Source organism: Xenia sp. Carnegie-2017, unplaced genomic scaffold (assembly GCF_021976095.1).
Source record: "Xenia sp. Carnegie-2017 unplaced genomic scaffold, XeniaSp_v1 HiC_scaffold_21, whole genome shotgun sequence".
NCBI lineage: Eukaryota > Metazoa > Cnidaria > Anthozoa > Malacalcyonacea > Xeniidae > Xenia > Xenia sp. Carnegie-2017.
In genome coordinates, this window is record NW_025813484.1 from 2690103 (window position 1) to 2715167 (window position 25065).

Here is a 25065-nt window from a genome sequence, read left to right on the forward strand (position 1 = left end):
ATATCAAGTGTATTTTATCAAACAATGGCCAAATGATATAGCTTCTTGTCAAAATAATGTTAAAGTGTGTAGAGGAAAGTTATAAGATGGGCAAAGGGAATTGCAACGACACGAACAATAAGCTATATTAATGTCCTAATGTCTCACAAAAACAAACTCTGCGCCTTTAATAACATGGCTCAATTTACATCAAGTACGCACACCATACATAATATTTGTTGTTTTTAATTTTGTCGAATTATTAATTCATTTCCTTCACGTTATTAGTATTAAACAAATCTGCCAAGCAGAATTCGGTCACATATACAAAACCAATCAACTGTAGAGAACAGGCCTAGGATTAAAAACAGTCGTATGGATGTACGATACAAAGTCAAAACTACCTTCATGTACATGAAGTATTGTGAAAAAATCTCGTGCAATTATCAACACACAATTTTCATTATTCTTTACTTGCGCGCCTGCGTTAGTAGCTGGTTATAAACGAAGGCACATATGTAAATCATTGAGAAAAATATCATTTTGTCTAATTGTTTATAAATTACTTGAATTGCATTACTCTACCAAAATTCTGATTAGCTCCGACCATTCCTGGTTGTTGCATATTCATCGCACCCCCCTGTGCCATCATACCCCTGTTCATCATGTTAGGGGGTGTCGACATGTTCATTTGCCTAAAGGCTTTACCGCTCATGTTCATATTCATCCCCAAAGGATTACCAGTGTACATCATTGGCTGCATGCCACCGTTGCCATAGTAAGCGGTGTTCGGTGACGTCATTTGAGGCGAATTTTGCATGTACAACTGGTTCATACTTGGTTGTGCTGGTTTTTCTTTATGGGACATTGGTGCTAAATTATCCAAACTTATGTCAACACCACTGTTGGACCAAGTGGTAGATTTTGTACTTGAAACCTAAAGGAAAATAACATTTTCATATTTGTACGATAAATTAATAGCTGATGATTGATTTTGTCTTTTCATTTTTCTCACCTGTTGTGAAGACTTTCCTTGTTGAACTTTTGAATCAGATGATTTTGGCACATTTGACTGTGCTCGCATAACATTAGCTTGAGAGGATGCCATCACATTTCCCATCAATGAAGACGAGTTCATTGCCGTAGAACCACCCATCATATTAGGAGGAGCCCCTCCCATCATATTAGATTGAACTCCTCCCATCATATTTGTGGGAGCACCCATTATTCCTGCTCCACCCATCATGGGTGTCCCTGCCATCATGGGTTGTCCACTCATAGTATAAGCTCCGCCCATCATGTTACTTCCGCCAACCATAGTTGGACCTCCACTCATCATTGGTTGATTACCGAATGTATATGCACCTCCCATCATAGGCTGTTGCCCACTGCTCATCAAAGATCCTCCTTGATTGCCTGGCATCATAGGTGAACCATTCATTATGTTGCCCATTTTACCAGGATGATTTATCATTCCTGATGTCATATCTGAAGACACCGGCATCATGGCTGGCTGCATCGATGCTGACATAGTCTAAAACATAACCTTCACCTTACTATTCGTGATTCAGTTAACCTAACAACGATGACATAAGCGTGATAATTTCTCTAAATTATTCCTAAGGTAATGTATTTTTTAAAAGGAAAATACTAGACGAATTCAAATGTTTTCACTACTGACACTTAATATAATAATTACTTTGAACGCCTTATATTACATAAGCAAATTCAAGATACTATTTTGATCAAAGATAAGCAGAATCACGGTCATTGTAAATATAATGAACAAATGATCAAATTAACAACTCTACACCCTTAAGTCAAATAACATTAGAATTTAGTCCAAGTTAAAAAAACCCAGTCACCGAAAGGTTATTAGCCAGATTACTAACTGGCAACAATTTATTTTGACCTACCATTGGTTGCATCGGTTGATTTGTCTGTTGAAAACCAAGGGAAGGGTTACCGGAAACTCCAGTCGGCTTTGATAAAAGATCTTGATTTGAGCTTGACGCAGACGTGAAATCTTGAAAAAGATCCACATTATCGCTGTTTTTAGTTGATTGCTGTGAATGACCGGAGGATTTGAATTCTGCAAAATCATCATTAACCGAAGTAGACTTTGCTTCAGAAAATGCTGTAAAATCTGCAAAATCGTTTCCGTTCTGTTTGTTTGCCGATTCGAAAGTTCCAAACGATCCATCAGCATTTTGACCAGGAGCAGACTGAAATGGAGGAATGCTGCTGGCCACCGGTCGAATTTCCGACGAAGAAAACAAATCCACAAGTTCGTTGGAAGCGGAATTTTGCGACATTTGTGCCTGTTCCTTCAGAGTCATCTCCTCAACTTTAGGAGTTTCCTTCTGCGTCTGACCGTAATTGGCTGCAGCACCGAGATTAACTTTACGAACAGTTTTTTTAACAATAGGACTTTCCTCCTTAGCAGGAATGGGTTGTTTTGGCTTGAGCGCATCCTCGCCCTCCTCCTCGTCACTGTGTTTATACGTAATGGTAAAAATTCATAAAACAAATTCCAAAATGTATTTAATGCACGAAATTTTAAATCTTTTATTGTGGCTTAAACAACGAGTAACCCCATTTAAACTGAGCGGAGTCACCACAGTGCCCTTGGTACTTTCAGTGTAAAATTTAGTGTAGTGGCAGCTGATATATAAATTTAACGGAATATACTTGGTAGTAAAAAAATTAGTGTAGTGATACAGCTTAGTAAGCAACCTAAAATCACAAATTGTGCATCATTTAACATGTTTGCACGAATACTAACCGTGTAATATAGCTAGCCAATCAAATTTATGGCAGCTAGACTAAGGTTAAATATGTACTTATAGGTAGGTAAATTAGATTTAAAGCTTTGTCATAAACAATTCAATTATTCGTGGGAGTTTTGCATAGTAAAACTAGATACACATTAACAGTATACCGTATAAAATAATATCAAAATGTGATGCATCATTAAGTATACCAATGAAACAGCATTGGTACATTGGCCTTTTTTAACCATGGTAATTGTAGTGTTAACTAATACTGTACTTTCGTGATCATAACAGTAAAGCAGTTGATGTTGGTCTTAAATGGCGTTGTTACAGACTTTCTACTAACAATCACACAATTTAATGCCATTTTATAGACAGTCACATAGAAAGTTAGGTTCAAGAAGATTTTATAAAGAGGATGTATAAAAAACTGCAAACACTATAAAATAACTTGATGTTTATAATTTTCATGGTTCAGCCCCGATTCACCGCCAAGTAGCCAAAAGTGCAATTGAAAGGAATTTCATGCATTAGATTGGCAATGTGAAAAAGCTGCTATGTGTTATTGCATTCAATTGCATTTAAGGCTCCGTAGGAATAAATCATTGCTGAGTCATGCAAATTCTAAACAACGGGTAACTTTAAAGAGTTGGTGTTTTTTTGATACACCTAGTAGTTTCGATAAATTCAGTAATTTTTTGGTTGGAAACAAGTGAAACATAAAAATATTAATTTCAGCAATGATTCATAGGAACATACGTACCTTTTACTTGACACTTCATCCCTATATTCATTATTCGATGAGTATGCTCGTTCTCTGAATTTTCTTATGGAGCTTTTACGAGTTGATCTTTCTTCAAATTCATCATAAGCATCATCAAAATTTTTTGGTTCAGAACTGTACCGATCACCTACAGGCAAATGAAGACACACTTAAAAAATAATACCATGAAATTATTTAAAGATTACAGTTCAAACATACTGTAATCATATTTGCGAGACACTTCTTCACTAGAAACTCCCTTGTACTTGTCTTTCGATTTCTTTGCTTTCTTCCTTTCCTCCCTTAAACGTTGATCATCATTGACCATCTCGATTAATTCCTTTACTTTATGCCGAACTAAAATTCGTCAAAAACAAAATAAATTATAACATGGTTCCAGCATAAGAAAAAATTGGAACACAATTTAAGCATGAATTTCACTGCTGTTGAAGACCGGCCCACAACTTTGATTATTAGTGGAATTTGCTACATGATGACAACACAATCTAGCTTTCAGATATAATTTAGTTGTCTGATGAAAAAAATTTAGGAATCACAACCAAACATGGCTACTTTACAGAGTTTAATATAAAAACAAAAAAAACGTGCTTGGTTACTGTATAAAGTTGCTACACTAGTAGAATGTAAAGAATGTAAAATCACAATACAGAAAAAATGCGAAATTTAAAGATGCTCACTATTTATGCCTTGGTCTCTTCCGTGTTCATCGATGTGTTGATAGTCCTCTAACTGCCTCATGTCGTAAATATGATCCCTAGCGCTCGTTACAACTCTTTCAGATCCATTGCGTATTAAATACGCAAGTAGTAAAAGCGACTAAGACAACATCAAAACAAAAACGTCAACATTCAACTTTGAATTTAAATAAAGCAACATTGTTACAATTTGTACTTGATAAGAGTTTCAAAAGGAAACGGTTGTTTTTTTAAGTACCTTGTAAGCCCTACGCCAGTTTTTTCGTTCAAGAAGCATCCTTTTCCAAAGCATTGACATGACTTCGGGGAAGTGTTCGTACGTGTAAGTGTACTTCGCAATTTCGCTCATTAAAGTTCCGTGAGGGCCCCAGGTATCATCATTTGTCGCTTCTCTTACTTTCGATTCGACTTCGGAATAATTCATGACCATATTGGTCCTAGGGATTTAGGATTAAACTTTTTATTAGTTAAAAGACACATCACCTAAGTCATGATAGGGAAGTGTAATCATAAATAGGGGAACTAATAAAAACAAATGCAACGAATTGAGCTACTTACACTTTATCTTGAATTTCACGAATCTTCCACATTGTAAAAATAACGAGGATTAAATAATCGTAGTATAAAAACGTATAATGGTTGTTAAGATGGCAGATGTAAAGGGATAAAACACTTTTTTCCCTTGACTAAATTCAATATGGCGGATAAACCGGTCAACCATCAGAAATTGTGAGTATCGTATGACGTAACTGACGTCCCGGAAAACTTGGAACAAATAATAGCTACACACTGCGTGACCAGTAGCAGAAATTATTGGAAGTTTAAGTACTCCTATTAAATTCATCGAATTGTAAACAAATGACGAAAAATGTACACCGTACCCAAAAACCCTTTCAACACAGTAATATGTGAAATACTATAGTAGAAATAATTTATTGATTTCTTAGTTGGACTTGAACCACCAGCCAACCAACACATACGATTTTAAAACACAGATGCGAGTTTATTTTCTTTTCTGAAATTTCTTCGATTTCTGAGAACCTCTTTTCACTCCTTTAACAATTCCTTTAAACTGTCCTGTAAGTTTCGCCCGTTTCCTAAAAATATATGTTGAATATTGAAACTCAAAGTACATACAGTACGATTTTTGAACATCTCCATCGTTTACCTTTTATTTAAGACATTTGTATTGAGAGGAAGGTAAGCATAAGGATCTGGTTTGCCTTTCTTCTTCATATCACCACCGGCTTTCTATAATCAAAAACAAAGTTTTCAATAACATTGCAATGAAATTAAAAATTACGAGAAAGGATATTAAATACCTTGGCCCTATATTCTTCTCCAAAATCTTCGTTAAATTTCGACTTTTTACCAACTACTGCTTCTTCTGTTCCATCATCTGATACAACTCTCTTCCGTTTGTCCGCCTATAGAGGGATTAAATCAACAGTACAAATATCTTTTAAAGAAAACTGCCATTGAAAGTGAAAATTAGCCAAATCAAACATAACCAAACAAAAGATTCGGGAAAGAACCATATTGCTAAGATGTAATGGAATCGTAAAAATGCAATTAATAATTCATAGTTCTTGTGCAAATGCAGAAACAAAATTCTACTGCACAATCGCACGAATCGAAGGTATATTCTTGAACACATTGTAAACTTAATCAGTGATAATATGATGGGTGTCTGATGCAAGACTTACAGACAGTAAAACAACACATGAAGATTTCAATCATCTTCCACGAAATAAAACGTGCAAACATGCCATATAGGGTAACAGAAGCTCACACACAATAATTAAATGACGTATTTAATGACAATTGTCAATAGTGAAAAAACAAGAACGCATTCTTAATTTACAGGTAAATCTTTTGCACCTGATAAAGTTATTATAACGCGAGTAAACATGAACGTATGGTACGTGAAGCAACGATTAAAACAGTTCCTGGACAGAGGACCAATAACAAGAGTTTTTCTGGCAGCAATGCTATCTCTTGGATTTATTCCGCTAACTATTGCATTTGGCGCGTTGCTTTGTTTTACAGTCGTACTCCTTTTGACTTTTGTGGTCATAGAGGGAACATTTTTTGCAATCACCATGACAAATTTAATGGCAGCACTAGTTGGTCCCATTTTCATAGCAGTATGTCTGACGGTAGCATTTCAAGGGATGAGTAGGTTTGTCCTTATTTTAAGAAGTCTAGCAGTTAAATGTAGAATGATGGTAGGAGGAATTTCATTTGTGCCAGAAGAAGAAACTATAGAGAAGAGACATGAAACAGGCAACTGGATGTCGGGCAATGAAAGATCTTCAACAGAGGGAAATATCTTCAGCCCGGAGAATATGAAAGGTATACGAGATTATCCTTATTTAGTGACTTTCCCGAGTAATACAAACGAGAAAGGAAAACGTTACCGATGCAAATTTTGTCGAGAAAACCGCCACGAACTTTGTATTTCCAAGAAAATACAAGAACGCGAAGGGGAATGAGTAACAAAATGACATATATGTAAACATAGTCGAAACAAAAGTTCGTCAAAAAAAGTAACGTTCACATTTTCGTGGTATAATGAAGCATACGTACGTACCAATACCGAAGAAGGTTCCAATTCCATATCTTCACGAAGAATGGACGAACCTGTCAAGAAAAATATGTTGTGAATAGCGTCTACACTGTATATTGACGTAATGATTACAGAAATAGATGCATGTGACCAATGAAATGATGAAACTGTCCATGAAAATGTAATGTGGATAACTATATGACACATTTGTTACACAAACAGATAAAAGTGAGTGACGATATATATACGCATAAATCAACCAATTCTTTATAGACACGAGAACAAACCTGAAGGAATTTCAGATTTCTTCGTGTTTGTTTCATTTTCATCAGGAATAATCAAGCGTCCATCTTCGGTTAATTCAAATCCAGAATCTTTAGAGCGCCTCGTCAATGGTGCCGTTGCTACAAGCAAATAATTACTTTAAAAATTATCTGCTTAAAACCATTTTGCAAAGCACGATCTAAGCCACAATCTCAACACATATAAATATCAATAGACACACGTCATTGTCCGGCCAGAGGGTAGGATACGAAAACAAACTATTATTGATAAACCACCTGTTATATGCTGAGAAATGTTGGAGCTGAGTAAATCCAACGGTTCGTCAGGTTCGCTCTCTTGTATAAAAGCTTTAGGGATTGACTTTTTCTTTAAATTTTTATTCTGCAAAAAGTAAGATGGGCCTAATCAGCCAATACACCCCATTTATCCTTTATGTCAATGTGTTAAAAATAAAACAAATAATAAATACCTTATGCAGTGAAGATTTATCGTTTTCAGCATCATCTTCATCATCATCAGACCCAAACATTAGATCTTCATAACTGGATTAAAGAAAATCTCATTATGTATGAAGACAATTCAGCGTACGCAAAAGATTAAACAAAAATCTTGGACAAACCAGGACCGACAATTAAGTTAAAGTTGTTTTCAACAAACCTATCAATATGACCGCTCTTTTCCTTCAGTTTCTAAACAACGACAATGTACACACTACTTAGCATTTGAAAACTTCACAATCGAAGATCCCCGAAAGTAATTCTTAAACGGAATCGCTTACGTATAACTCGCTGTGGCTATGACCTTCCACCTTCTTGCGTTTTCCTCTTTCTACTCGCTTATGTATATTGCGTACGAATTTGCGATGTTCTTCTGGAACCAAATCATAAATGACTTTATATCTATGTAATATAAGGATTGATACAGTTATAGGTACATACATTGAATAAGATGTATGAATACCGTCCATCGTATTTACATCAGAGTATAAACACTATAACTTACCCGTATTTTCTAATGAGTCGTTCGAACAACACTTGAGCTTTGAAACGAAACTTATTTCGGCTTTCATCGCTCCAATTTACAAGACCTGAGACCTGTGAAGTGAACATTAGTTTACAAGATGTTTGAGCAGAGTTGTGTCAAGTCATAGGTACACAAAACCAGAACGCAAAACATGAAGGAAAAGGAAGCTTTTTGATATAAGTTTAATAAAGCAATACAAAAACAAAGATGATATTCCTGGAAGTGGAAAGCACATCACACAGTCATACTGACCAAGTTTTTTAGGTAGGGTGAAAATTCTTCAGAACTTGTAACACGTAGGGCGACCTACGGAAAGCATTGCAGTTATTATTACTGGGCAACACATCGGTAATTAGCTTTGATAAAACATCAAAAAAAATTTACAATACAGACTTCTCAGTTTTAAAATAAAGCATGGGTAAAAAAATCTACTCGACTATTTGATAATAACACCTTTGTATTTAAGGTTTTTTAATGTGAGAATACTATTGATAAAATACGCATATAGCTCAAATGTAGTCACAATACATCATAATGGTAATGCACTAGACGCACCATAAAGAAACCGAGAGCTGACTTCACAATTTCTCGCTTGTTTGATTGTAACAAATTAGTTGTGGTTTCAATGAGCTGATTCAAAACTTTCGCTGTATAACGACCTAAAGCAAAACAGTCGAAAATAGTGTAAACAAGACAAAACTAAGTTCAAAGTTTCCATAACAATGAATAGTGCAAATAGAAATACGACTTACGAACCTTTGTATTCATATAGAATTTTTGACATGGCGATGATAGTACCGCTGACCATGTTTGGCGAGCCTCCAAACCCAGCGACTAATGTGCCCAAAAATGTATCAATACAAGCTAAGGAAAAGAAAACCAAAAATAATTTGACAAAATAAACAAAAAATGGGTCGGGGTAAGGGTGGGGGTGAACAATTTCAATGCACACTAAAACCAATCAGTTTCTCTAAAATAATTAAATGTTTTGGATTGCAGGTTTCGGAGTGGATAATCCAGAGTAGAAAATATGATACCACTTTATTTCAATATATATACATTTTGAATAGATTACATTTTGAATGGAAAACATTCAAGAACTGGAAAACAGTGTCGTTAGAAAATACAATTTGTCTGTAATCGTCCTTTCATAATTAATACAACTACTTGAATATCGAATGGACAATAGAATATAATATGGTTCTGTTCAATATGACATACCTTCGGTACTTTGCTGTGAGCAACGAATGTACGTTTCAGCAATTTGAACCAACAGTTTTAAAGATGCAGACCTTGCCTTCGAGTTGACTTCTCTTGTTGAGAGAATGACCTGGTATCGAGAAGAAAGAACGAATGTACATCACAGGTAACACAATTGGTATGATGGATTTAGAGTGGAAGAACAAGGGGAAATATATGTACCTCTGGGATAATTGTATTGAGAAACATTTCTTGTCCCGGCTGTACTTTCTTAACAATTTGTATTAAACAACGAAGTCGGGGCTAAATAAGCGAAGATATGATCGGTCTGTCATAAAGGGAGTTTTGATGATTTGAATGCTTCAGACAGGAAATCTACCATTTAGAAATCTTAAGTCAAGCAGACTCACCGCTTTGGAAACTGACGAGGCCACGTTTAAACTTTCCTCCATGACCTTTTGGATGTCCTCAACATGAGAAAGAAAGTATTCTTCAGCGGATCCTGCACAACAAATCTCTTCCAAAATTCTGTACGATTTCTTTTGAAGTTTTGAATCTTTAGCCTTTCAAACAAAAATATTCGACAAGATATTATTGGATATTTAAAATATACGTAGATGTACGTATAACAACACATAAATACGAAGGTATCAAGTTCAGAAGTTAAAGTATTAGGTTTCTAAGTACCTTAAGCCATTGTTCTATTGTCCCATACAAGACTTCAAGATCTTCATCGTTCAGATATTGAACCATTGCAATGATTAAGTCCATCAGCATATGCCTATAACACAATACACATGATATGCCCCACAACTATACGAAATAAACAAGCCTACAAACACAACACAATTAAGTAAGAAAAAGATTTCGCCATTCGAGAGAACATACTTTTTAGCTGAGGGCGTGTCAGTAGATTTCACTCTGTCGAAGGCTTTTTTGAAAAACTGTTCAACCAGCTAAAATAAAACGACAAAGGTAAAGGAATCAACGGATAACATCAACCGAGCCCAGAGATGACAAGCCCAAAAAAGAAGAAGAAAAACAAAGAGTTTGTTTGCTCTATACCTTCTTGTCCGTGATTTGTAAATAGGTCTTTAAAGTTCCCAAAATAGGCAAGGAAACTGAATCGTTTTTCTCCTCACACGCTGTATAAAGGTTGAACAATATCGGCAAATAGTTCTTTGCATATCTTGACAATTCTTTGACGTACTCCTCTGTGAAAATATAAAGATTCAAATGTTGATTCGCAGTAAACAAAATACAACATTTACTTCAAAAAAAGAAAACCAGTCAAGCGAAATGGTATCAATCGCTTCGAACCATATACTATTGTAAAGTGGCAGGAAAATTTCATCATACGTAATATCAATAATGCATATTAAGCGGGTGAAAGTGCGCATGCTCGTACCATTGTCTAGATTTCTTGATACAAGCAGCCGAATAGCTTGACATATTCTTCCTCGAAGATCATCTCTTTCATTCAATAAAGACCCAAGGGTTTTCGCTACTGACTTGAAACTCTGTAAAAAACAACGTAAAATGTGTGAGGCTGTGTGATCGTGTGTATATGATGAAAAAATTTTCTTAAAAAAAAGAAAGTACAACACAAGACAATCTATTCATAAAACACAAATCCTTTGACCTGCAGTAAATCGGTCGGTTTCGTACAAAACGATGGCAAAGTATCCCAAATCTACAAAAAAATTACAACAAAAGGAGTTTCTCCCAAAATATACAGCTGCAAAAGCCTCACAGGAATTAAACAAATGTTCAGATAAATACCTGCAAACTTAATGTTGTAAAGACTTTAGCCTCCAGATCACTTTTGTTTGCCTTGAGTTTCTCCGCTATGAAAAAAGACGAAACAAACACGATACTCTAACAGCCAGATACAATGGACATTCAAACAGCAAATATGCAGGAAGAGAAAAATAGTTCAAGAAATCTGAATCTGAACTAAACAATGCTTATAGTTACAAATATACCTTTTTCCCGTAGAGAATCGGCAAGAGGTAGGAATGTTTTGAAAAAGAAAATCATTTCAGTCTCTTGAATATGGTCTCTCATAACGGGCAGCAGCCAGCTACGAGGAAACTCGCAAATATTTCTAATGACGAAGAATGACAGCAGAATGAGTAATAAAGAAATGTCAATTTCGTGTGGGTGAGTATCAACGAAAGACTCTGCATGTGTGAATTACAGCAAAAATTTAGAAAAATACATGAGTTCCCAAATTAGCGACAGAGAATCATTTGCTCAAGAGAATTCAAGTCTTACTCACGCGTCTTTGTCCAAATCCAAAGGAACGACTTGCAAGACAAATCTAAAGATCGCATTAATTTATACTGCAATTTTAAATATTCAAAGACATTGGAAAATTCAAAGCTGAAACTTATCGCCAAAATTTTATGCCGATGAAAAAAAAAGGTTATGTTTTCAAGAGCAAACAGCCATTTACAGACATCAAAGTAAGCACTTACTTCGGTCCCATCACTCGAAATGCCATTCCAACCGTCTTTTCCAGCTCTCGACGACATTGAATACCTGGACTGTTATGTAAATTACACAGGGAGACCAAGCATTTTGTCAACCTTTCCGGACACAGTTTGCCAAATAACTGAAAAGTCATAGAACGCAATCACTTATTAAAGCGTACAGCAGCATACATGACCATAAGCAATCAATAAGTATATATACTTCAAAAAATTTACTGATAACATCAATTATTATCCTCCACGATCCTTGATATCTCAGTTTTATACCAGACTCCAGACACCTGAATACGAAGAAATCATTGAGAAAATGGGAATCCTTAAACGGACATCGTAAAAAACGAAGTTTTCCATAAGAAAATGAAATCTTTTCATTTGAAATCATTACAAAAACTTTGCATCGTACAAGTAGTTTTTTCCCCACATTTATGAGAAAATGTGGATGGCACTTTCCTGTATATACGCATATACCAAAAAAATAATTATGAAATGAAGGTACAGTAATGCAAATATAGTAAAACATACTCCACGTACTTCAGTATTGCCAAAACAGGAGAGACTGATGTATCTTTACTCTCTAATCCCAAACAGAGTTGTTGTGACATCGGTGAAATACATTCTTGTAGAAGAAACTTTAAAAGAAAAGTCGGAATATTGATCGAAAACAAATATCGTGTACGTCACGATGAAAATATTGCTAGAAAGTTAACTTTTCATAACAGACGGACAAGAAATGACGTAAACGATTTCCCTGTTTCTAAAATGAGGGGAAACCATGAGCACAAAAAGACTTAAGATTGTAGAACAAACCTTCATTGTAGTGCCAGCAGTGTTTTTGACCACAGAATGATGTGACAGTAAAAATGTCATGCAAGAAGCGAAAAGTTTCACACACGAGTCAGCACACGAGCTGGGATCAAGCCTGGAATAACATAACACAGACATGTAATCGTTCTTTCAGCTTTGAAGTTGCTTCATATGACTTAAACATTAATCCAAAAGTGATATGACTTCAACTACAACTGCTGACACCATTGAAAGGAGAACAATTGTCCAATCAATTTGTTTAGGTTATTATACAAATGATAAGTCAACCTACGTAATCTTCCTTTCGTACAAGATGGTACATAATAATTAGGTCTCGACTTATCAAATATTGTATCAAAGAAGGAACCACTTAACGCAAAAATGAATAAAATCGCAAAGTTGCATTTCAATCCACCTTTGAAAGTTACTGTAAGCTTTTTCCATGAGTGTCAGCCAAGCAACAGCTTGCTGTTCATCAACTGCATTTGGCTGGTAGTCAAACAAAGCCTGGCAAATTACAATGAAATAAGTCACGTTAAAAAGATAAAGTGTTAGGCAGGAACAATTACAAGATCACGTTGTTAGCTCTATCACACTAAAATTCATCAAAGACGTCAAAGATATAATATAATCGCAATGTTCAGTTGAAAATTACACTGAAAGGTAACAACTCACATTAATCAACTGTCCATTTAATTTGACATTCAAAGTTGAAGTAGAAGGCTTATCTTGAAACAATCTGTAAAGTACTTGCATGCAGTTCATTGACAGCATCTATGAATAGAATCAGCTCGCATTATTAGCTTCATAAAGTATTAGCTTTGTAAATCATTACAGAAAAAACTCTTTCTTTTGAAGAAACAAGGATCGTGGATGGCAAGAATTACAAAACTCATGAGCAGATCAATCCTAATGGGACAGGAGAGATGAAGATCATCTAAGGAGGGGGGTGGATTGGTGTGCTTACCAGTGTGGATGGATTTGTTAATTTATATTACCAGATCACCTGTGGCAAGCTTAGACAGCCCCACCTTCTTTACATAATTACAGCATTTAAAACAGGGGGGAGTATTACACACATATTAACACATTTTTGATAATAAATTATTCATATATGGTCACACTGGTGCCTACTCAGTCTTATTGTACAATTCTCTACCAATAGTAATATTGTAGTAATAATCTACAGAATGCATGCCATCAAGAAACCCCCTTACACCTTCCCCTAGCAAATCTGCCTGTGACAAAAAAAATACTTCATTGAGTAACTTACAATATTCCCCATGGTCATTAACTTCAACAAAGACTCACAAATCATTTTTACTGTCTACAAAAAAAGAAAACATGTTCACATAAATGACATAAAACATTTGATGCAGGAATAACAATAACAACATTCACAATACATATGTATGTAGGCCGTAGATATTTCAAAACAATAACAACAACTTGCTAAATGTTGTACCTGGCTGGAAAAGTTTGAAATTGTGCTTTTCAATAGACCAAGGATGTGAAGAGCAGAAATTGCTTGTGACGAGCCTGGGATAACAATTTTATGGTTAAAGTTTTAATAAGGCTTACAGTGCCATACACAGCTTGATAATTAGGAGGGAATGGGTTTCATTCATGCATATGAGTAATTGAAGGTTTCCAATTTGGTCAAATTTTTCAGGCAAAGCATTATTTCTAGCAAATGTTCTGACCCAGTAAGATGATATATCTATGCACTTTTCATAATGCACAATCAAAAATTCATAACTAATAAGCAAATGGCAACAGTTAAACAGCAAAACCTTTGTATTGCTCCAGCTCTTGGATACAGAATTTTGATGCAGTCAAACAAGCAGGGTGAAACTCAGCATTCTCATCATTGTAATTGATTATAGAAGCAACAGATTCTTGTGCACACTTTCTCACCTAAAACAAACTAATTATAAAGCAAATGGAAAAAGGGAAAATTCTACAAAATAGAATTTTCAACCTTGGGCTTTGAGTGGACTGTAAAACTCAGTAATCCTTGAAAAGACTTCAAAGTTGACGAGTTAGACCAAACTGTGGCTTCTTGTGCTTTTAGAGCTGTTGACAAACATGCGAGAAGCTGAAAAAGAGAAAAAAATAGATTGTGCTGTCAGGAAATGCATTCAGACAATCAATTTATAAATATTTTAAACTACAAAACAACATTACATTTTTCAAAAGTGCTGTGGATGCAGAATCTACTTTGGCTGACAAAATGGTCAGAACTGCTTGACAAACTGCTGAAAATTTTACTTGCAAAATTGATCGTGGAACCCTGAAAAGTAACATAGCAACATGACTTGAAAATTATATGCTGTCATACATTAGGAATAAATTCATTAAAACCTAAAGCAAATAATTTCTAATTAGCAGCAATTTTAAAAAACACTTGAGAAAAACGATGATTTTTTTGAAAGCAAACATGTTTCGACATTATTTTGAAGATGGCATTCTGATAATGTCGAAACATGTTTGCTTTCAAAAAAATCGTCGTTTTTCTCAAGTGTTTCCTAAAGCAAATAATTTGCACCTTTTTATCACCAATGATAAAAGAAATGATATAGCTGACAAAGAACTTTCATCATCAGTCTTCTCTAGGGCAGTCATCTAATATACAAAATTATACATCATTAATCACATAAGTGTTGATCATTATACAACAGTTCAAAAGAAAATACCAAGGCAGCAAAGTATTCTGTCTCTGTTTCTTTGCCATTATTTTTCCTTATCACCTTAATATTAAAATAAAAAAACTATGCTCGCTTACAAGAATAAGAAGAAAAATCTTTCTGTAGTTACCTCAGTGACAGCAGCCAAAACTGCACAAATCTAAAAGATCAAACGCAATTAACAAATGGGATTTGGAAAAGCCTCATTAAATTGTAGACAATCATTAATAATATGCGCTAATAAAAGCAGATGTGGTTTATTCATCTAAACTTTGTACGATTATATTGACATAATTAGGGGTTCAATACATGAGCTTTGAATGGTTAAACATAATAATTAAACCATTCCAAAACATTCCAAAATTTTGTGCACATGTTTGTTCACCTATGCAATACATAATCTAACCACACAATTCATAAAAATTACTCTTAGAGGGACCACAGAGCTGGACACTCACTTTTCTTTCCATAAAATGGTCCCAGTCTTAAAGATAGATGATCTTAAACCTACTTCTCTATGGTTAGCGCCGGGTGACTGCCAAAACCTTTTCAAAACAATAGAAAATGTCGAATTGGAGCAGTCAGTTAAACCACTGATACTGAAATTGCCATCGGACTTTCCCGTCGTCTCAACCTCATCCAAGATAACATCCTCGTCATCATCGTGTTCATTGTGTCTTGCAATGGCTTCTACGGTGAGATTCGATCTAGCTTGACCCTCTTCTCGAAAACCACGTTTAGCAGCATCTCGGTGTGAGCTGATCGATGGATTTGAAGAGCAGCTCTGCCTTTTAGCCCATATTTTACCTTTCGCTTTACGTATTTTCACCATGTTTTGAAACTGTTTTTAAAATAAGGCTTCTTCTCACGTGGTTCTCATTGAGAATGCCCGGGAGTGTCCGGAGAGATTCGTTGAATTCTCGGGAATGCCTGGGAGTCAAGCATTGAAAGAATGTCCAGACCACCGCAGTGAAATCATGTTATTATTTGTTATATAACAAAAATCAGTAGACATATTATTATAACTATGTAAACATGAAGTGATTTGCCCAGTTATTACTAACATGATTTCACTCTGGGCATTAAGTACTTGGGAATACAAAAAGCCATTAGCAAGATTAGTCTTTCTTATATTCAAGTAAACAGAATATACATACACCACATTTTTTCGTAGTGAGAAGATCCATTCATATGGAAAAAATAAACTTACATCATTTGTACAGCTGTACAGTTGTACCAATGATTCATCATTATGTTCAAAGCAAATATAAGGGATTTCTTAAAAGCCTAATAAAAATTTAACTGTGTCTATACAATCTCTAACTAGTTTATTTGCTTGTGATAAAAACAGGAAAAATTTTTCTTTTTAAAAGTCTTTATTTCAAAGAAAGATGTGGAAAAAAGAGTAAAGCAGAGTACATCTCAATCATGTTTTAGCCAATCAGAGCTCGAAAAAGAAGTAACCAATCACACCGCTAGAATCTTATGGCTTATCAAAATCAGCCAATGAAATCTGGCCACCATAACATCTTAATACACATCAATCATATTTGTCACCAGCAGAATGCAGCTAGTCAGCTAGATGCACCAAGACTCGAACGTTAAACGGTGAAAGGTAGGTTCGTTAAATTTTTTCTTAATTATTCAGAAAAGAGCTTGAAATGTCGATAAATTCGATGGCAAAAGCCTTGTTTGACGCATGGTTACATATTGTTTCGTCTGTAAATCTTTTCCTCGATTATTTTTGTGTAATTTGGCGGTTAACTCCTTGTCTTTGCCGGTGTGTTTGCTTCGCAAGAAGACCTTGTCACTTGTCAGTATAAAAACCGAACAAGGTTGTATGTTTTGAATGTCTTTTTTTTCGATTTTACTCTAGTGTGTTGTTTACTGCTAGTGTTTGAAAGGTTTTAAAGTGAAATTTTGTTGAATATTTTGACTTTTTGCGTGTATTTGTGCATCAATATATTTTCAGCAACAAACTTGCGCGACCAAATGTTTCTCCGTTCAACGCAAAAATATGGATTAATTCTTGGTGAAAAGTTGTAGTATTGCAAAATGAGATATAAGCAGGGTATTTCTTATTTCTTGGGTTGATTTTTCTCGGTAAAAAGTGTTCTTTTGAACGAAAGTTTCGAAGATATTTGAAAAATATGAAAATGTTGGTTCATGTTGAACGTTGGACTTGGAATTAAATTGGCGCCTTTTTTGTTCCGCGTGAAAATGAAGAGCACTGGGCATGAATTATGCCAAAACTGACAAGCTTAATTGTAAAAACAAAGTTTTGACCAAAAAATTCTCAAAATCTTTGAGTGGAGTGGGGTACCGGCAAAAACTTTTACCATGACTTTCACCTTGGAATAAATGAATTTAAAGGAATAAGCCTTAAAGTGTTTGGAACGCTACAGGCTCTTCAATTGAATAAGTTTGAATGATAGCAATTTCAGTCCACGAGAAAGGTTTTTGATCAAACACCAATGAGAGATAGTAATTTTAGCTACACTACTTGATTACAATTCCGAAAGGTTGTCATTGAAAAGCTATTGACTATTTTTTCGGCATTTTGCTAATAAACGTGTTAAAATTATCTAGGAAAAAATGCAAATTTTCTTTTGAAATTCGACTATAAGCAATTATGAAGAATGCAACCGAAGTTGTATCCAAAAGTGGAAATTTGAAACAAAGATAAAAGGAATAGTTATGGAAAGAATTGGATGGAAACTAAAGAGAAGTAAGGTAGAAGACTCAAAATTATACGTCGTTTTTTAAACTTTCATTGATTGCCTATTTTTTAAATTTTTTCTTACTATATCTACAACGTCAGATGGGTGAAAACATAGAAATTCATTTCGTCTAATCTGAATTCGTAGGATATTCTAATGAAAGAGACAATCAGACTGAGAGTATTTTTATAGATTTACTTGTGCACACATTCAAAAATTGTCTTATTATTTTAATTACACAATCATTATCTTCATATTATGCTACAAGTACATGAGTACCTTTTAAAACAAAAAGCAGCTAAATTCTGGGTAGGAAATATTGGGCAATGAATTAATACAATTGTTGTGAACGATTTACATGAAATGGACGTTCAATGGCATATAAAGATGTCTATACATAAGACTTCCTACATTAGAAATGTATAAAATATCAAAAGAAACACCCACTGAAAAAATCTTCTCATGAAACTAACGGTATACGTGCATGTTCTTTATGCCATAATGGCAGCTTGAGTTTTTCATTTGCCTATTATTTTGATTAAGTAAGTCAGGCAAAATAATTTTTGTGAACAACTATCAGTGGCTTATAAAGAAATCTATAAGATTTCATATGTTTGAAAGGTATAAATATCCAAAGAAACATTCACTGGAAGAAATCTACTCTTTCAAAAAAGTTAATATGTGTACATGTTGTACTTGCCATACTGGACTATGAACGTTTCATTGACTTACGATTTTGATTAAATATGTAAAAAAAACCCACAATTTTTAATTGTGAGCGATGTATTAGAAATCGATTCAATGGGCATATGAAGAAGTCTATAAGACTTCCTTCTTTTGAAATGTATAAAATATCAAAAGAAGTATTCACTGGAAGATATTTAATGGTAAAACAAAAGCAAATGTTTTGTACATAAGTTTTCAACTAAATGCTGCTGAGTTCAGGGTAATTGTAGTAAATACAAATCAAGTATTTGTTGTGAACGAACGATCAGGAGTCTATACGACTTCCTTCTTCAAAATTTATAAAATAACAAAAGAAACATTCATTGGATGAAATTTATGAAACAAAAAATAATTTTTTTTCTTATACATGCATCAGTAACTTGAAGTCTTCATTTGCCTACTATTCCTTTAATTACTGATTACTCAGAGAACAAAGTAAAAGTATTGTTAGAAATATTCTCTATGAAACAAAACGTTAAAAGAATCTAAATAAAATGTCTGCAAGACGTCCAGAACAGTAACAAAAACCTCGCAAGAGTTAGCAATATTTGGAAGAGGTCACCACAAGTTTGCTATTTGACAAGAAAGAGAATTCAAGAACACGGTACACTTGATCACTTGTGTAGAACGAACAAACGTATTGAAAGAGTTCATGAGAGCGAGATTTAGTTATTATTATGAGTCACATGACTTAATCGTTTCATGTAACTGACCTTAACTCAGTAAGCTATTGACCAACTTAATTCAGACTAAGATATATATAACGTAGCTATTGTCAAAAGTTTTTTTGTTCTGTTGTTTTTGACTGGCACATGATTTTCGACCAAGTGTGCATAAGTAAATCTCCAAAGATGCTGCAGTTGACGCAAGGTATAGGATGGATATCAGGTAAGATGAAAATTAAACGATGCACGGACATCGACTTCAAAACTTACTTAATTGTCAATGTACCACCTGAATTTCAGCAAAAAGCATACATTTGTCACAAGCTGTTGTGCTTTGTCCCACTGTGGTTTGTTTTGCTCCACGATGCAAATATTAAACTTAATCATGGTGATGACGTCGTAGAAAGTTTTCAAAAGAAGCTATGATGAACTATAAACTCAAAGTGAAACAAATCATCCATCCAAACACCAATAAACGTAGTTTAGTTTGGTAAGTGGTTATTGTTGGTTAGCAAAAAGTGGTCGTTTCAGCTGCATGAATGTAATAATGTTTTGATAACTCTTAATTTCAGTGAATTTCCCTTCAAAAACCGAACCACCTTTACCACTGCTAAACGTGTAGGAGAAGCAGTTGGTTGCGTATGACGACGAATCTACAGGTATTCATGTTTTCTCGTAAATATTTTTTGCTGACCATTACATGCATATTCTGCAAAGCTGGTTACATGATGAGTGGACAATGATCATGAATAAAAATTGCTCAATGTTTAACTTTTGCCAAATTCTTGAAAACAATTTGAAATATTGTATCTTTGTAGTTTTTTTTATCTTTAAGTCTTTAGCTAGGCAATTTGGAAAAAAGCAATCGACAATTTTTTAAGAGGTTTTGTCGCTATTTATCAATTTTTTTAAGAGGCTTTCTCGCTATTTTTTGCCAGTTTGAAAGACTTTCGTGCAATTTCTAATCTTTTTAGCCTAATTTTTTAGGAGCAAAACAATGATACAATGGTGGTACATTTCAATTTTCAATTACGGCACGTTTGTAGTGTTGTGGATTTCATCTTGTCTGTCGTGGATTTTATCGTGGCTGTCGTGGATTTTATCGTGGCTGTCGTGGAATACATCGTGGCTGTCGCGGACTTCATTGTGGTTGTCATACAGTTTTTGTCAAACTAGTTTTGGGTTGAAGATTACATGCATATACGAATGAAGACTGATGACGACGCTTCATTAGCAATGGTCTAATGTCCTTGTGATCAACACCAAGAAGAAAATAATTAAACATTGGCTTACTGTTAAAACTTGCTGACTTCAAAATCAAGACAGAAAACATAATAAAACATTGGCTTTATAGTGGTTAAAAAATCAAGACATTGTTGTAAAAACTAAAATAATTAGCTACATGGAAAACTAAAGTTTAGTGAAGAAAGAATACAATGGTGGTGCATTATGATTCATATAAGACATCATGTTTGTCGTGGATTACATCGTTGTTGTTGATCACAATCATAGTCATCGTAGGTTAACTCACAGCTGTCGTGTATTATCATCGTTGTCGTGGATTTTGTCAAACTAATCTTGGGCTAATCGGAGGATTACGTTAATCTACGAATAAAGAACTGAAACGACGTTTCAGGTTTGTAATTTTTAATTGAAATCCTGGTGATCTGCACGAACAGGGAGATGATCGAACTTGGCTGAGTTATAGAACAAAAAAGTTAGTTGTTCTTTTGATTCCTGTTCGTGTGTTTTTGTTTTCAGTTTTGTGCATGATGCAGTGCTGTTTTTGCGGTCAAAACATTAGCCTGCAAATGATGATACAAATTATATTGCCGAAAGCTTTAATCTAACTGTAGTGTAATGTAAGATTCTCATTGTACAAGGTTTTAGAAACAACCAAAACGGTAAACAAGTCTGACATCGCGAATGTCTGATGTCGTTTTTCATGAGTTTTTCGTTCTTTTGATCACCAGGATACACGATCCTAGGTTCAAGGAAATAAGCATGGGTTTCTATGAGCTTAGGTCGTGTGTATTAGTCCTTACAATTTAAAAATTTTTATATTTAATTATAATATTCATAATTTCCGTAATTGCATAAAGTAAAGCGCTACGTTTGCACAAAAACTGCAGATCACATGGTAAAATTAACGAGAAAATTACGGTCAAAACATAACGCGATCCGAACACCAGATTCCACGTTAAAATAGAAAAAAATGGCGGTCCGAAACACGTTGCAATCCAGCATACAAGCTGCATAGCGGAAATTGATTATATTTAAAATAATAAACGCATGAAATATTTTTGCTTGATGATGCTTCTTCAGCATTTTTAATGTTTTGTTACAATTTTTTAAATTTTGAACCATGCAAAACCTGAAGTAATCATCAAGCAATGGAAAATAAAGAAAAACAAGTTAACATTTTGAAAATATTTTTGAAACAAAATGAGTGATTTGCATCATCAAGAGAAATATACAACAAAAACTGTCTTTTTTTTGCGAAAAGAAAAACGAAACTGAATAAGTGCTTTACACCCGGCATTGCTTTTGCTAAATAGTTGTCAAAATCAATGTTATGACAGTGGCATGTTCAAGTTAAATACCTCGCTATTATTTAACTTGAAAAAATGAGAGAGCAGGAAGATAGTTGATTATTTTTTTATGATGTATTGGATTTGCTCGTCTCAAAATCAAGTCGAACATTTTCATGTTTGATAGCAAGCCGAACTAATCCAATACATTTTATGTAGTTCCAGGTAGGAATAATCGTAAACGGTGCCATGATGGTACCTAGGTGATCGAGTGTTGGGCACAAGAAGGATTGGTTGGCACGGCGTTTGGTAATGTATAAGGGCCCAGGGAGGCAATTCCCCATTCATAGGTTCCCTTTCGGCTCGGGTACTAACGTTGCTTTGCAGGTGTCTCATCGTTTGTGTCAATCATGTTTTGTACAGCGTAGCTAGCAGGTAGATGCTAAAATCGGTTTTTTCATGCCACTGATCAACTGGGTTAGCTAAGGATGCGCATAGGCAAATAATGCCGTAGCTGAAAGCGGCATAAAAATGGCGTACACTGCACAGATTTTTTTACGATTTTTCTACGGAGATGCATGATTGCCTAAATCACCTATTTAAACAATCTTGTATAGATAAAGAAGTCCAATAAGTTTTGTAAAAATTATTAAACTCTTAGATAATGTACACATTCTTTTTTGTAAAGATAACTAGCTAGTAAAATAACTTTGAAGAAACAATTCTTGGTGTTCCACCACAAACGAAGAAACGTTTTATACTTGCAGGCCTTTAAAAATTTAAATAAGGTATTTTTTTATCTGCAATTTGCCCGTATCCTACAAGAGAAATGGGCAAGTAGCAAAAGTTCAAAATCAAAGTCCAAGTTCTTCATACAAACGAAACGACGAATGTGGCACTAAGGACAATAACATTAATGAGCTCAAGGTGTTGAAAAGAATGTGCAAAGTTAGTGGTGCTTATAGTTGGTATGTTTGATGTGGGAGTTTGTTTGATGGATGGAAAAGAGTCGAAAGTCTTGACGAAGGTAAAAGTACCAAATCTCTTTACAGGCGTATCACCTTTTAAAGAACCTTCGGTATTGTTGGTAAGCAAATGAATTTTTACTGGAGGACTTGTGATATTGTCGCCGCTTGTGAAACGTGCTCCACTATCCGTGCCTGAGTCGTAAAGCGGTAAATCTCTCGCTCTGGAGTTGAGCCAACGTCCACTTGTTTCATTACACAAATCAAAATCATGAACACCAACGAACCAGTCAGGTGATGGCGCTATCATGGAAATGAAGGATACCAATGAATAATTTGAAGTAACTTCAATGTTGTTGATGGATACAGACCCAGTTCCACGGTTTATTCCACCACCAGTATATCGTCGGTGTACGTTCTTTTTTTGTATTTGAACGTCGAGTTCCCTTTCAAGTGCAAGAGTTCTACCTAAGAAGAGTAATTCATTTACAAAATTTATACATAATCAGTGGCAAACTAGCCCCGGGAAGTTTTATGACCATTTACAAGGGTTTTGTTTTTTGTGATACATGTAAAACCATATCCTCATATTGATCCAACGATCCAAACTCTTAGATAGATAACCAGTGTTCAAAGAGGAAGTATCATTTTTACATGATTTCCTCGTCCGGTAACAGACATTTTGTTTTCTAAATGTATAATAGCCACGACAATATCGTACATTACAAACAATGGCAACCTCAAACCAACGGCATTAGATTTTATATATTAAAAGCAGCAAAAGCTATATTGATGTATTGGGATACTTTTATAGGTGTCTTGTAAACATACAAAAACGTTTGCCGAAAACTACTGGACTACACATGCATGATTTAATACAAACAATATATTTATATATTTACCTAATTCAGCAACATTTTGAACACCAGGAGTTGCTAATATACCCGGAGTCCACATCACATAAGAAGCATTGTGACTACAGCCGATAAGATCTGAGAAATGAGGAAAGCAACAAGATGGAAAGTCTCTATGATTTTGACTCGTCCATTCGGCTAAGAATGTTAGCCTATATCTTGCAGTTCCTTGGCAATCCATTGCTTCACTCCACCACAGCACATTAACAAAGCACAAAGCGCCACACCAGAAAGATAAACCCAAAAGCATTTTTAAATTTAAAAGTTTGAAAGTTTTCAGCGATATATGAATGTTCTCGAGAGAGAGAGCCGACAAAATAACAGGTGTCGTCGGATAAATAAATAAGCTGCGGACGACCCGGAAACGACACAAAACTCGGAAGTAACCACAACATTATCATTCATGGTTACCGAGGCGCCGCAACGTGATTCCAAAGTGTTGCTACCTATAGTGGGCGTACTTCTTAAAACATCCTGACTAAAGCAAGTAGTTACAGCAGTAATGGACATATAAGGCAATTTGGGAAATCGAGAGAAATATGGGAAAAATATTCGAACAAAAGTATAATTAAGTCACTTTTATGCTGAAATATAATTGCCTTTAGCGAGATTTTAGTCGAGAATTGTTTGAGAGTGTTTGTCTTGACCGTGTTTCCTCAAATGTTCGTCTAATAACACACTTAAAGTTCTTCACTTTAGGATCAAGTAATCATTTACTAAAGGATATGCGTATTGCACAACATTTCACTCCCTGGTTACATTTGCATGTCGCCTTGTTGATAATGTATACATGCCTCTGTTGCACACACCTAATGTTGAAATTTCGTTTCAGCAAAAAACATAGTCAAGCTTTTCACTGCAAGATCAAGAAGTCCTTTACAGAAGGATATATTACAGAAATAACAAAACATATTACATCCCCTATAACTTTCCGACTGACAAAAGAATAAACGCTGCGACTTTTCACAGCGTTTATTCTTTTGTCAGTCGGAAGTATATCCAACGAAGGAAAGTTATTCAGCCTCTTAAAAAGCTCTTCAACTTGATCCATTCAACAGTCTGACATGACAAACAAGTGTCATATAATATCGAATATATGTCGTTCTTTCTACGGGCAAGAAAAACATCGTTGCCTAAATAAACATGCGCTATCCGGTGCCCATACTCACATCTATGCTCACTTAGAGATCAAATACAAAAGCCATATCTTTAATGAATACCTAGTTTTCGCCTAATTGCCAAGTGTCAG

The 25065-nt window shown here is 34.9% G+C and overlaps 3 protein-coding genes across 5 annotated transcripts; all 3 read right to left on the reverse strand.

Annotated features, from left to right (window-relative positions):
* Positions 1-209: 209 nt before the first annotated feature.
* Positions 210-4951, reverse strand: LOC124444214 (clathrin interactor 1-like). The gene is made up of 8 exons (XM_046994801.1): positions 4791-4951; positions 4471-4669; positions 4215-4353; positions 3736-3873; positions 3517-3664; positions 1896-2472; positions 995-1513; positions 210-916 (listed from the first exon to the last, which is right to left on the reverse strand). Exons 1-8 carry the CDS (start codon positions 4820-4822, stop codon positions 542-544), a joined length of 2127 nt encoding a protein of 708 aa, XP_046850757.1. The 5' UTR covers positions 4823-4951; the 3' UTR covers positions 210-541.
* A 195-nt stretch (positions 4952-5146) lies between these two features.
* LOC124444335 (RRP12-like protein) lies at positions 5147-16161 on the reverse strand. Of its 2 annotated transcripts, none has more exons than XM_046994920.1 (39): positions 15807-16161; positions 15426-15455; positions 15305-15358; positions 15157-15233; positions 14796-14901; positions 14590-14706; positions 14402-14525; positions 14074-14147; positions 13882-13935; positions 13284-13382; positions 13024-13115; positions 12612-12723; positions 12336-12433; positions 12007-12085; positions 11790-11926; positions 11591-11632; positions 11295-11416; positions 11092-11156; positions 10952-11002; positions 10718-10829; positions 10375-10523; positions 10198-10265; positions 9997-10090; positions 9720-9872; positions 9532-9612; positions 9331-9439; positions 8866-8973; positions 8665-8768; positions 8362-8415; positions 8089-8180; positions 7865-7985; positions 7744-7775; positions 7556-7628; positions 7362-7467; positions 7089-7205; positions 6826-6875; positions 5555-5659; positions 5401-5483; positions 5147-5329 (listed from the first exon to the last, which is right to left on the reverse strand). In XM_046994920.1, the coding sequence occupies exons 1-39, from the start codon at positions 16125-16127 to the stop codon at positions 5236-5238; spliced, it is 3759 nt and encodes a 1252-aa protein (XP_046850876.1). In that variant the 5' UTR covers positions 16128-16161; the 3' UTR covers positions 5147-5235. The 2 variants fall into 2 exon arrangements, 1 of the variants encoding a protein (XP_046850876.1); XR_006947942.1 differs by having other exon boundaries at positions 5249-5329; positions 5555-5663; positions 6833-6875.
* Positions 16162-22568: 6407 nt separating this feature from the next.
* LOC124444277 (spondin-1-like) lies at positions 22569-24166 on the reverse strand. Of its 2 annotated transcripts, XM_046994855.1 has the most exons (3): positions 23805-24166; positions 23274-23370; positions 22954-23205 (listed from the first exon to the last, which is right to left on the reverse strand). In XM_046994855.1, exons 1-3 carry the CDS (start codon positions 24064-24066, stop codon positions 23193-23195), a joined length of 372 nt encoding a protein of 123 aa, XP_046850811.1. In that variant the 5' UTR covers positions 24067-24166; the 3' UTR covers positions 22954-23192. The 2 variants fall into 2 exon arrangements, with proteins under 2 accessions (XP_046850809.1, XP_046850811.1); XM_046994853.1 differs by having other exon boundaries at positions 22569-23370; positions 23805-24165.
* Between the last annotated feature and the right edge of the window lie 899 nt (positions 24167-25065).

What these genes read in the sequence shown, in the direction of transcription:
- LOC124444214 (XM_046994801.1), bottom strand. Translation starts at nt 4,822, where the DNA reads ATGTGGAAGATTCGTGAAATTCAAGATAAAGT. An exon ending in AAGAGACCAAGGCATAAATA is followed by an intron (nt 3,874 to 4,214) that starts GTGAGCATCTTT and finishes GACGAATTTTAG; the next exon opens with TTCGGCATAAAGTAAAGGAA. An exon ending in GATGAAGTGTCAAGTAAAAG is followed by an intron (nt 2,473 to 3,516) that starts GTACGTATGTTC and finishes GTATAAACACAG; the next exon opens with TGACGAGGAGGAGGGCGAGG.
- LOC124444335 (XM_046994920.1), bottom strand. Translation starts at nt 16,127, where the DNA reads ATGGTGAAAATACGTAAAGCGAAAGGTAAAATATGGGCTAAAAGGCAG. An exon ending in ATCAAGAAATCTAGACAATG is followed by an intron (nt 10,524 to 10,717) that starts GTACGAGCATGC and finishes ATATTTTCACAG; the next exon opens with AGGAGTACGTCAAAGAATTG. An exon ending in ATAGCCACAGCGAGTTATAC is followed by an intron (nt 7,776 to 7,864) that starts GTAAGCGATTCC and finishes GTCGTTGTTTAG; the next exon opens with AAACTGAAGGAAAAGAGCGG.
- LOC124444277 (XM_046994853.1), bottom strand. Translation starts at nt 24,066, where the DNA reads ATGCTTTTGGGTTTATCTTTCTGGTGTGGCGCTTTGTGCTTTGTTAAT. An exon ending in TCAAAATGTTGCTGAATTAG is followed by an intron (nt 23,371 to 23,804) that starts GTAAATATATAA and finishes TACTCTTCTTAG; the next exon opens with GTAGAACTCTTGCACTTGAA.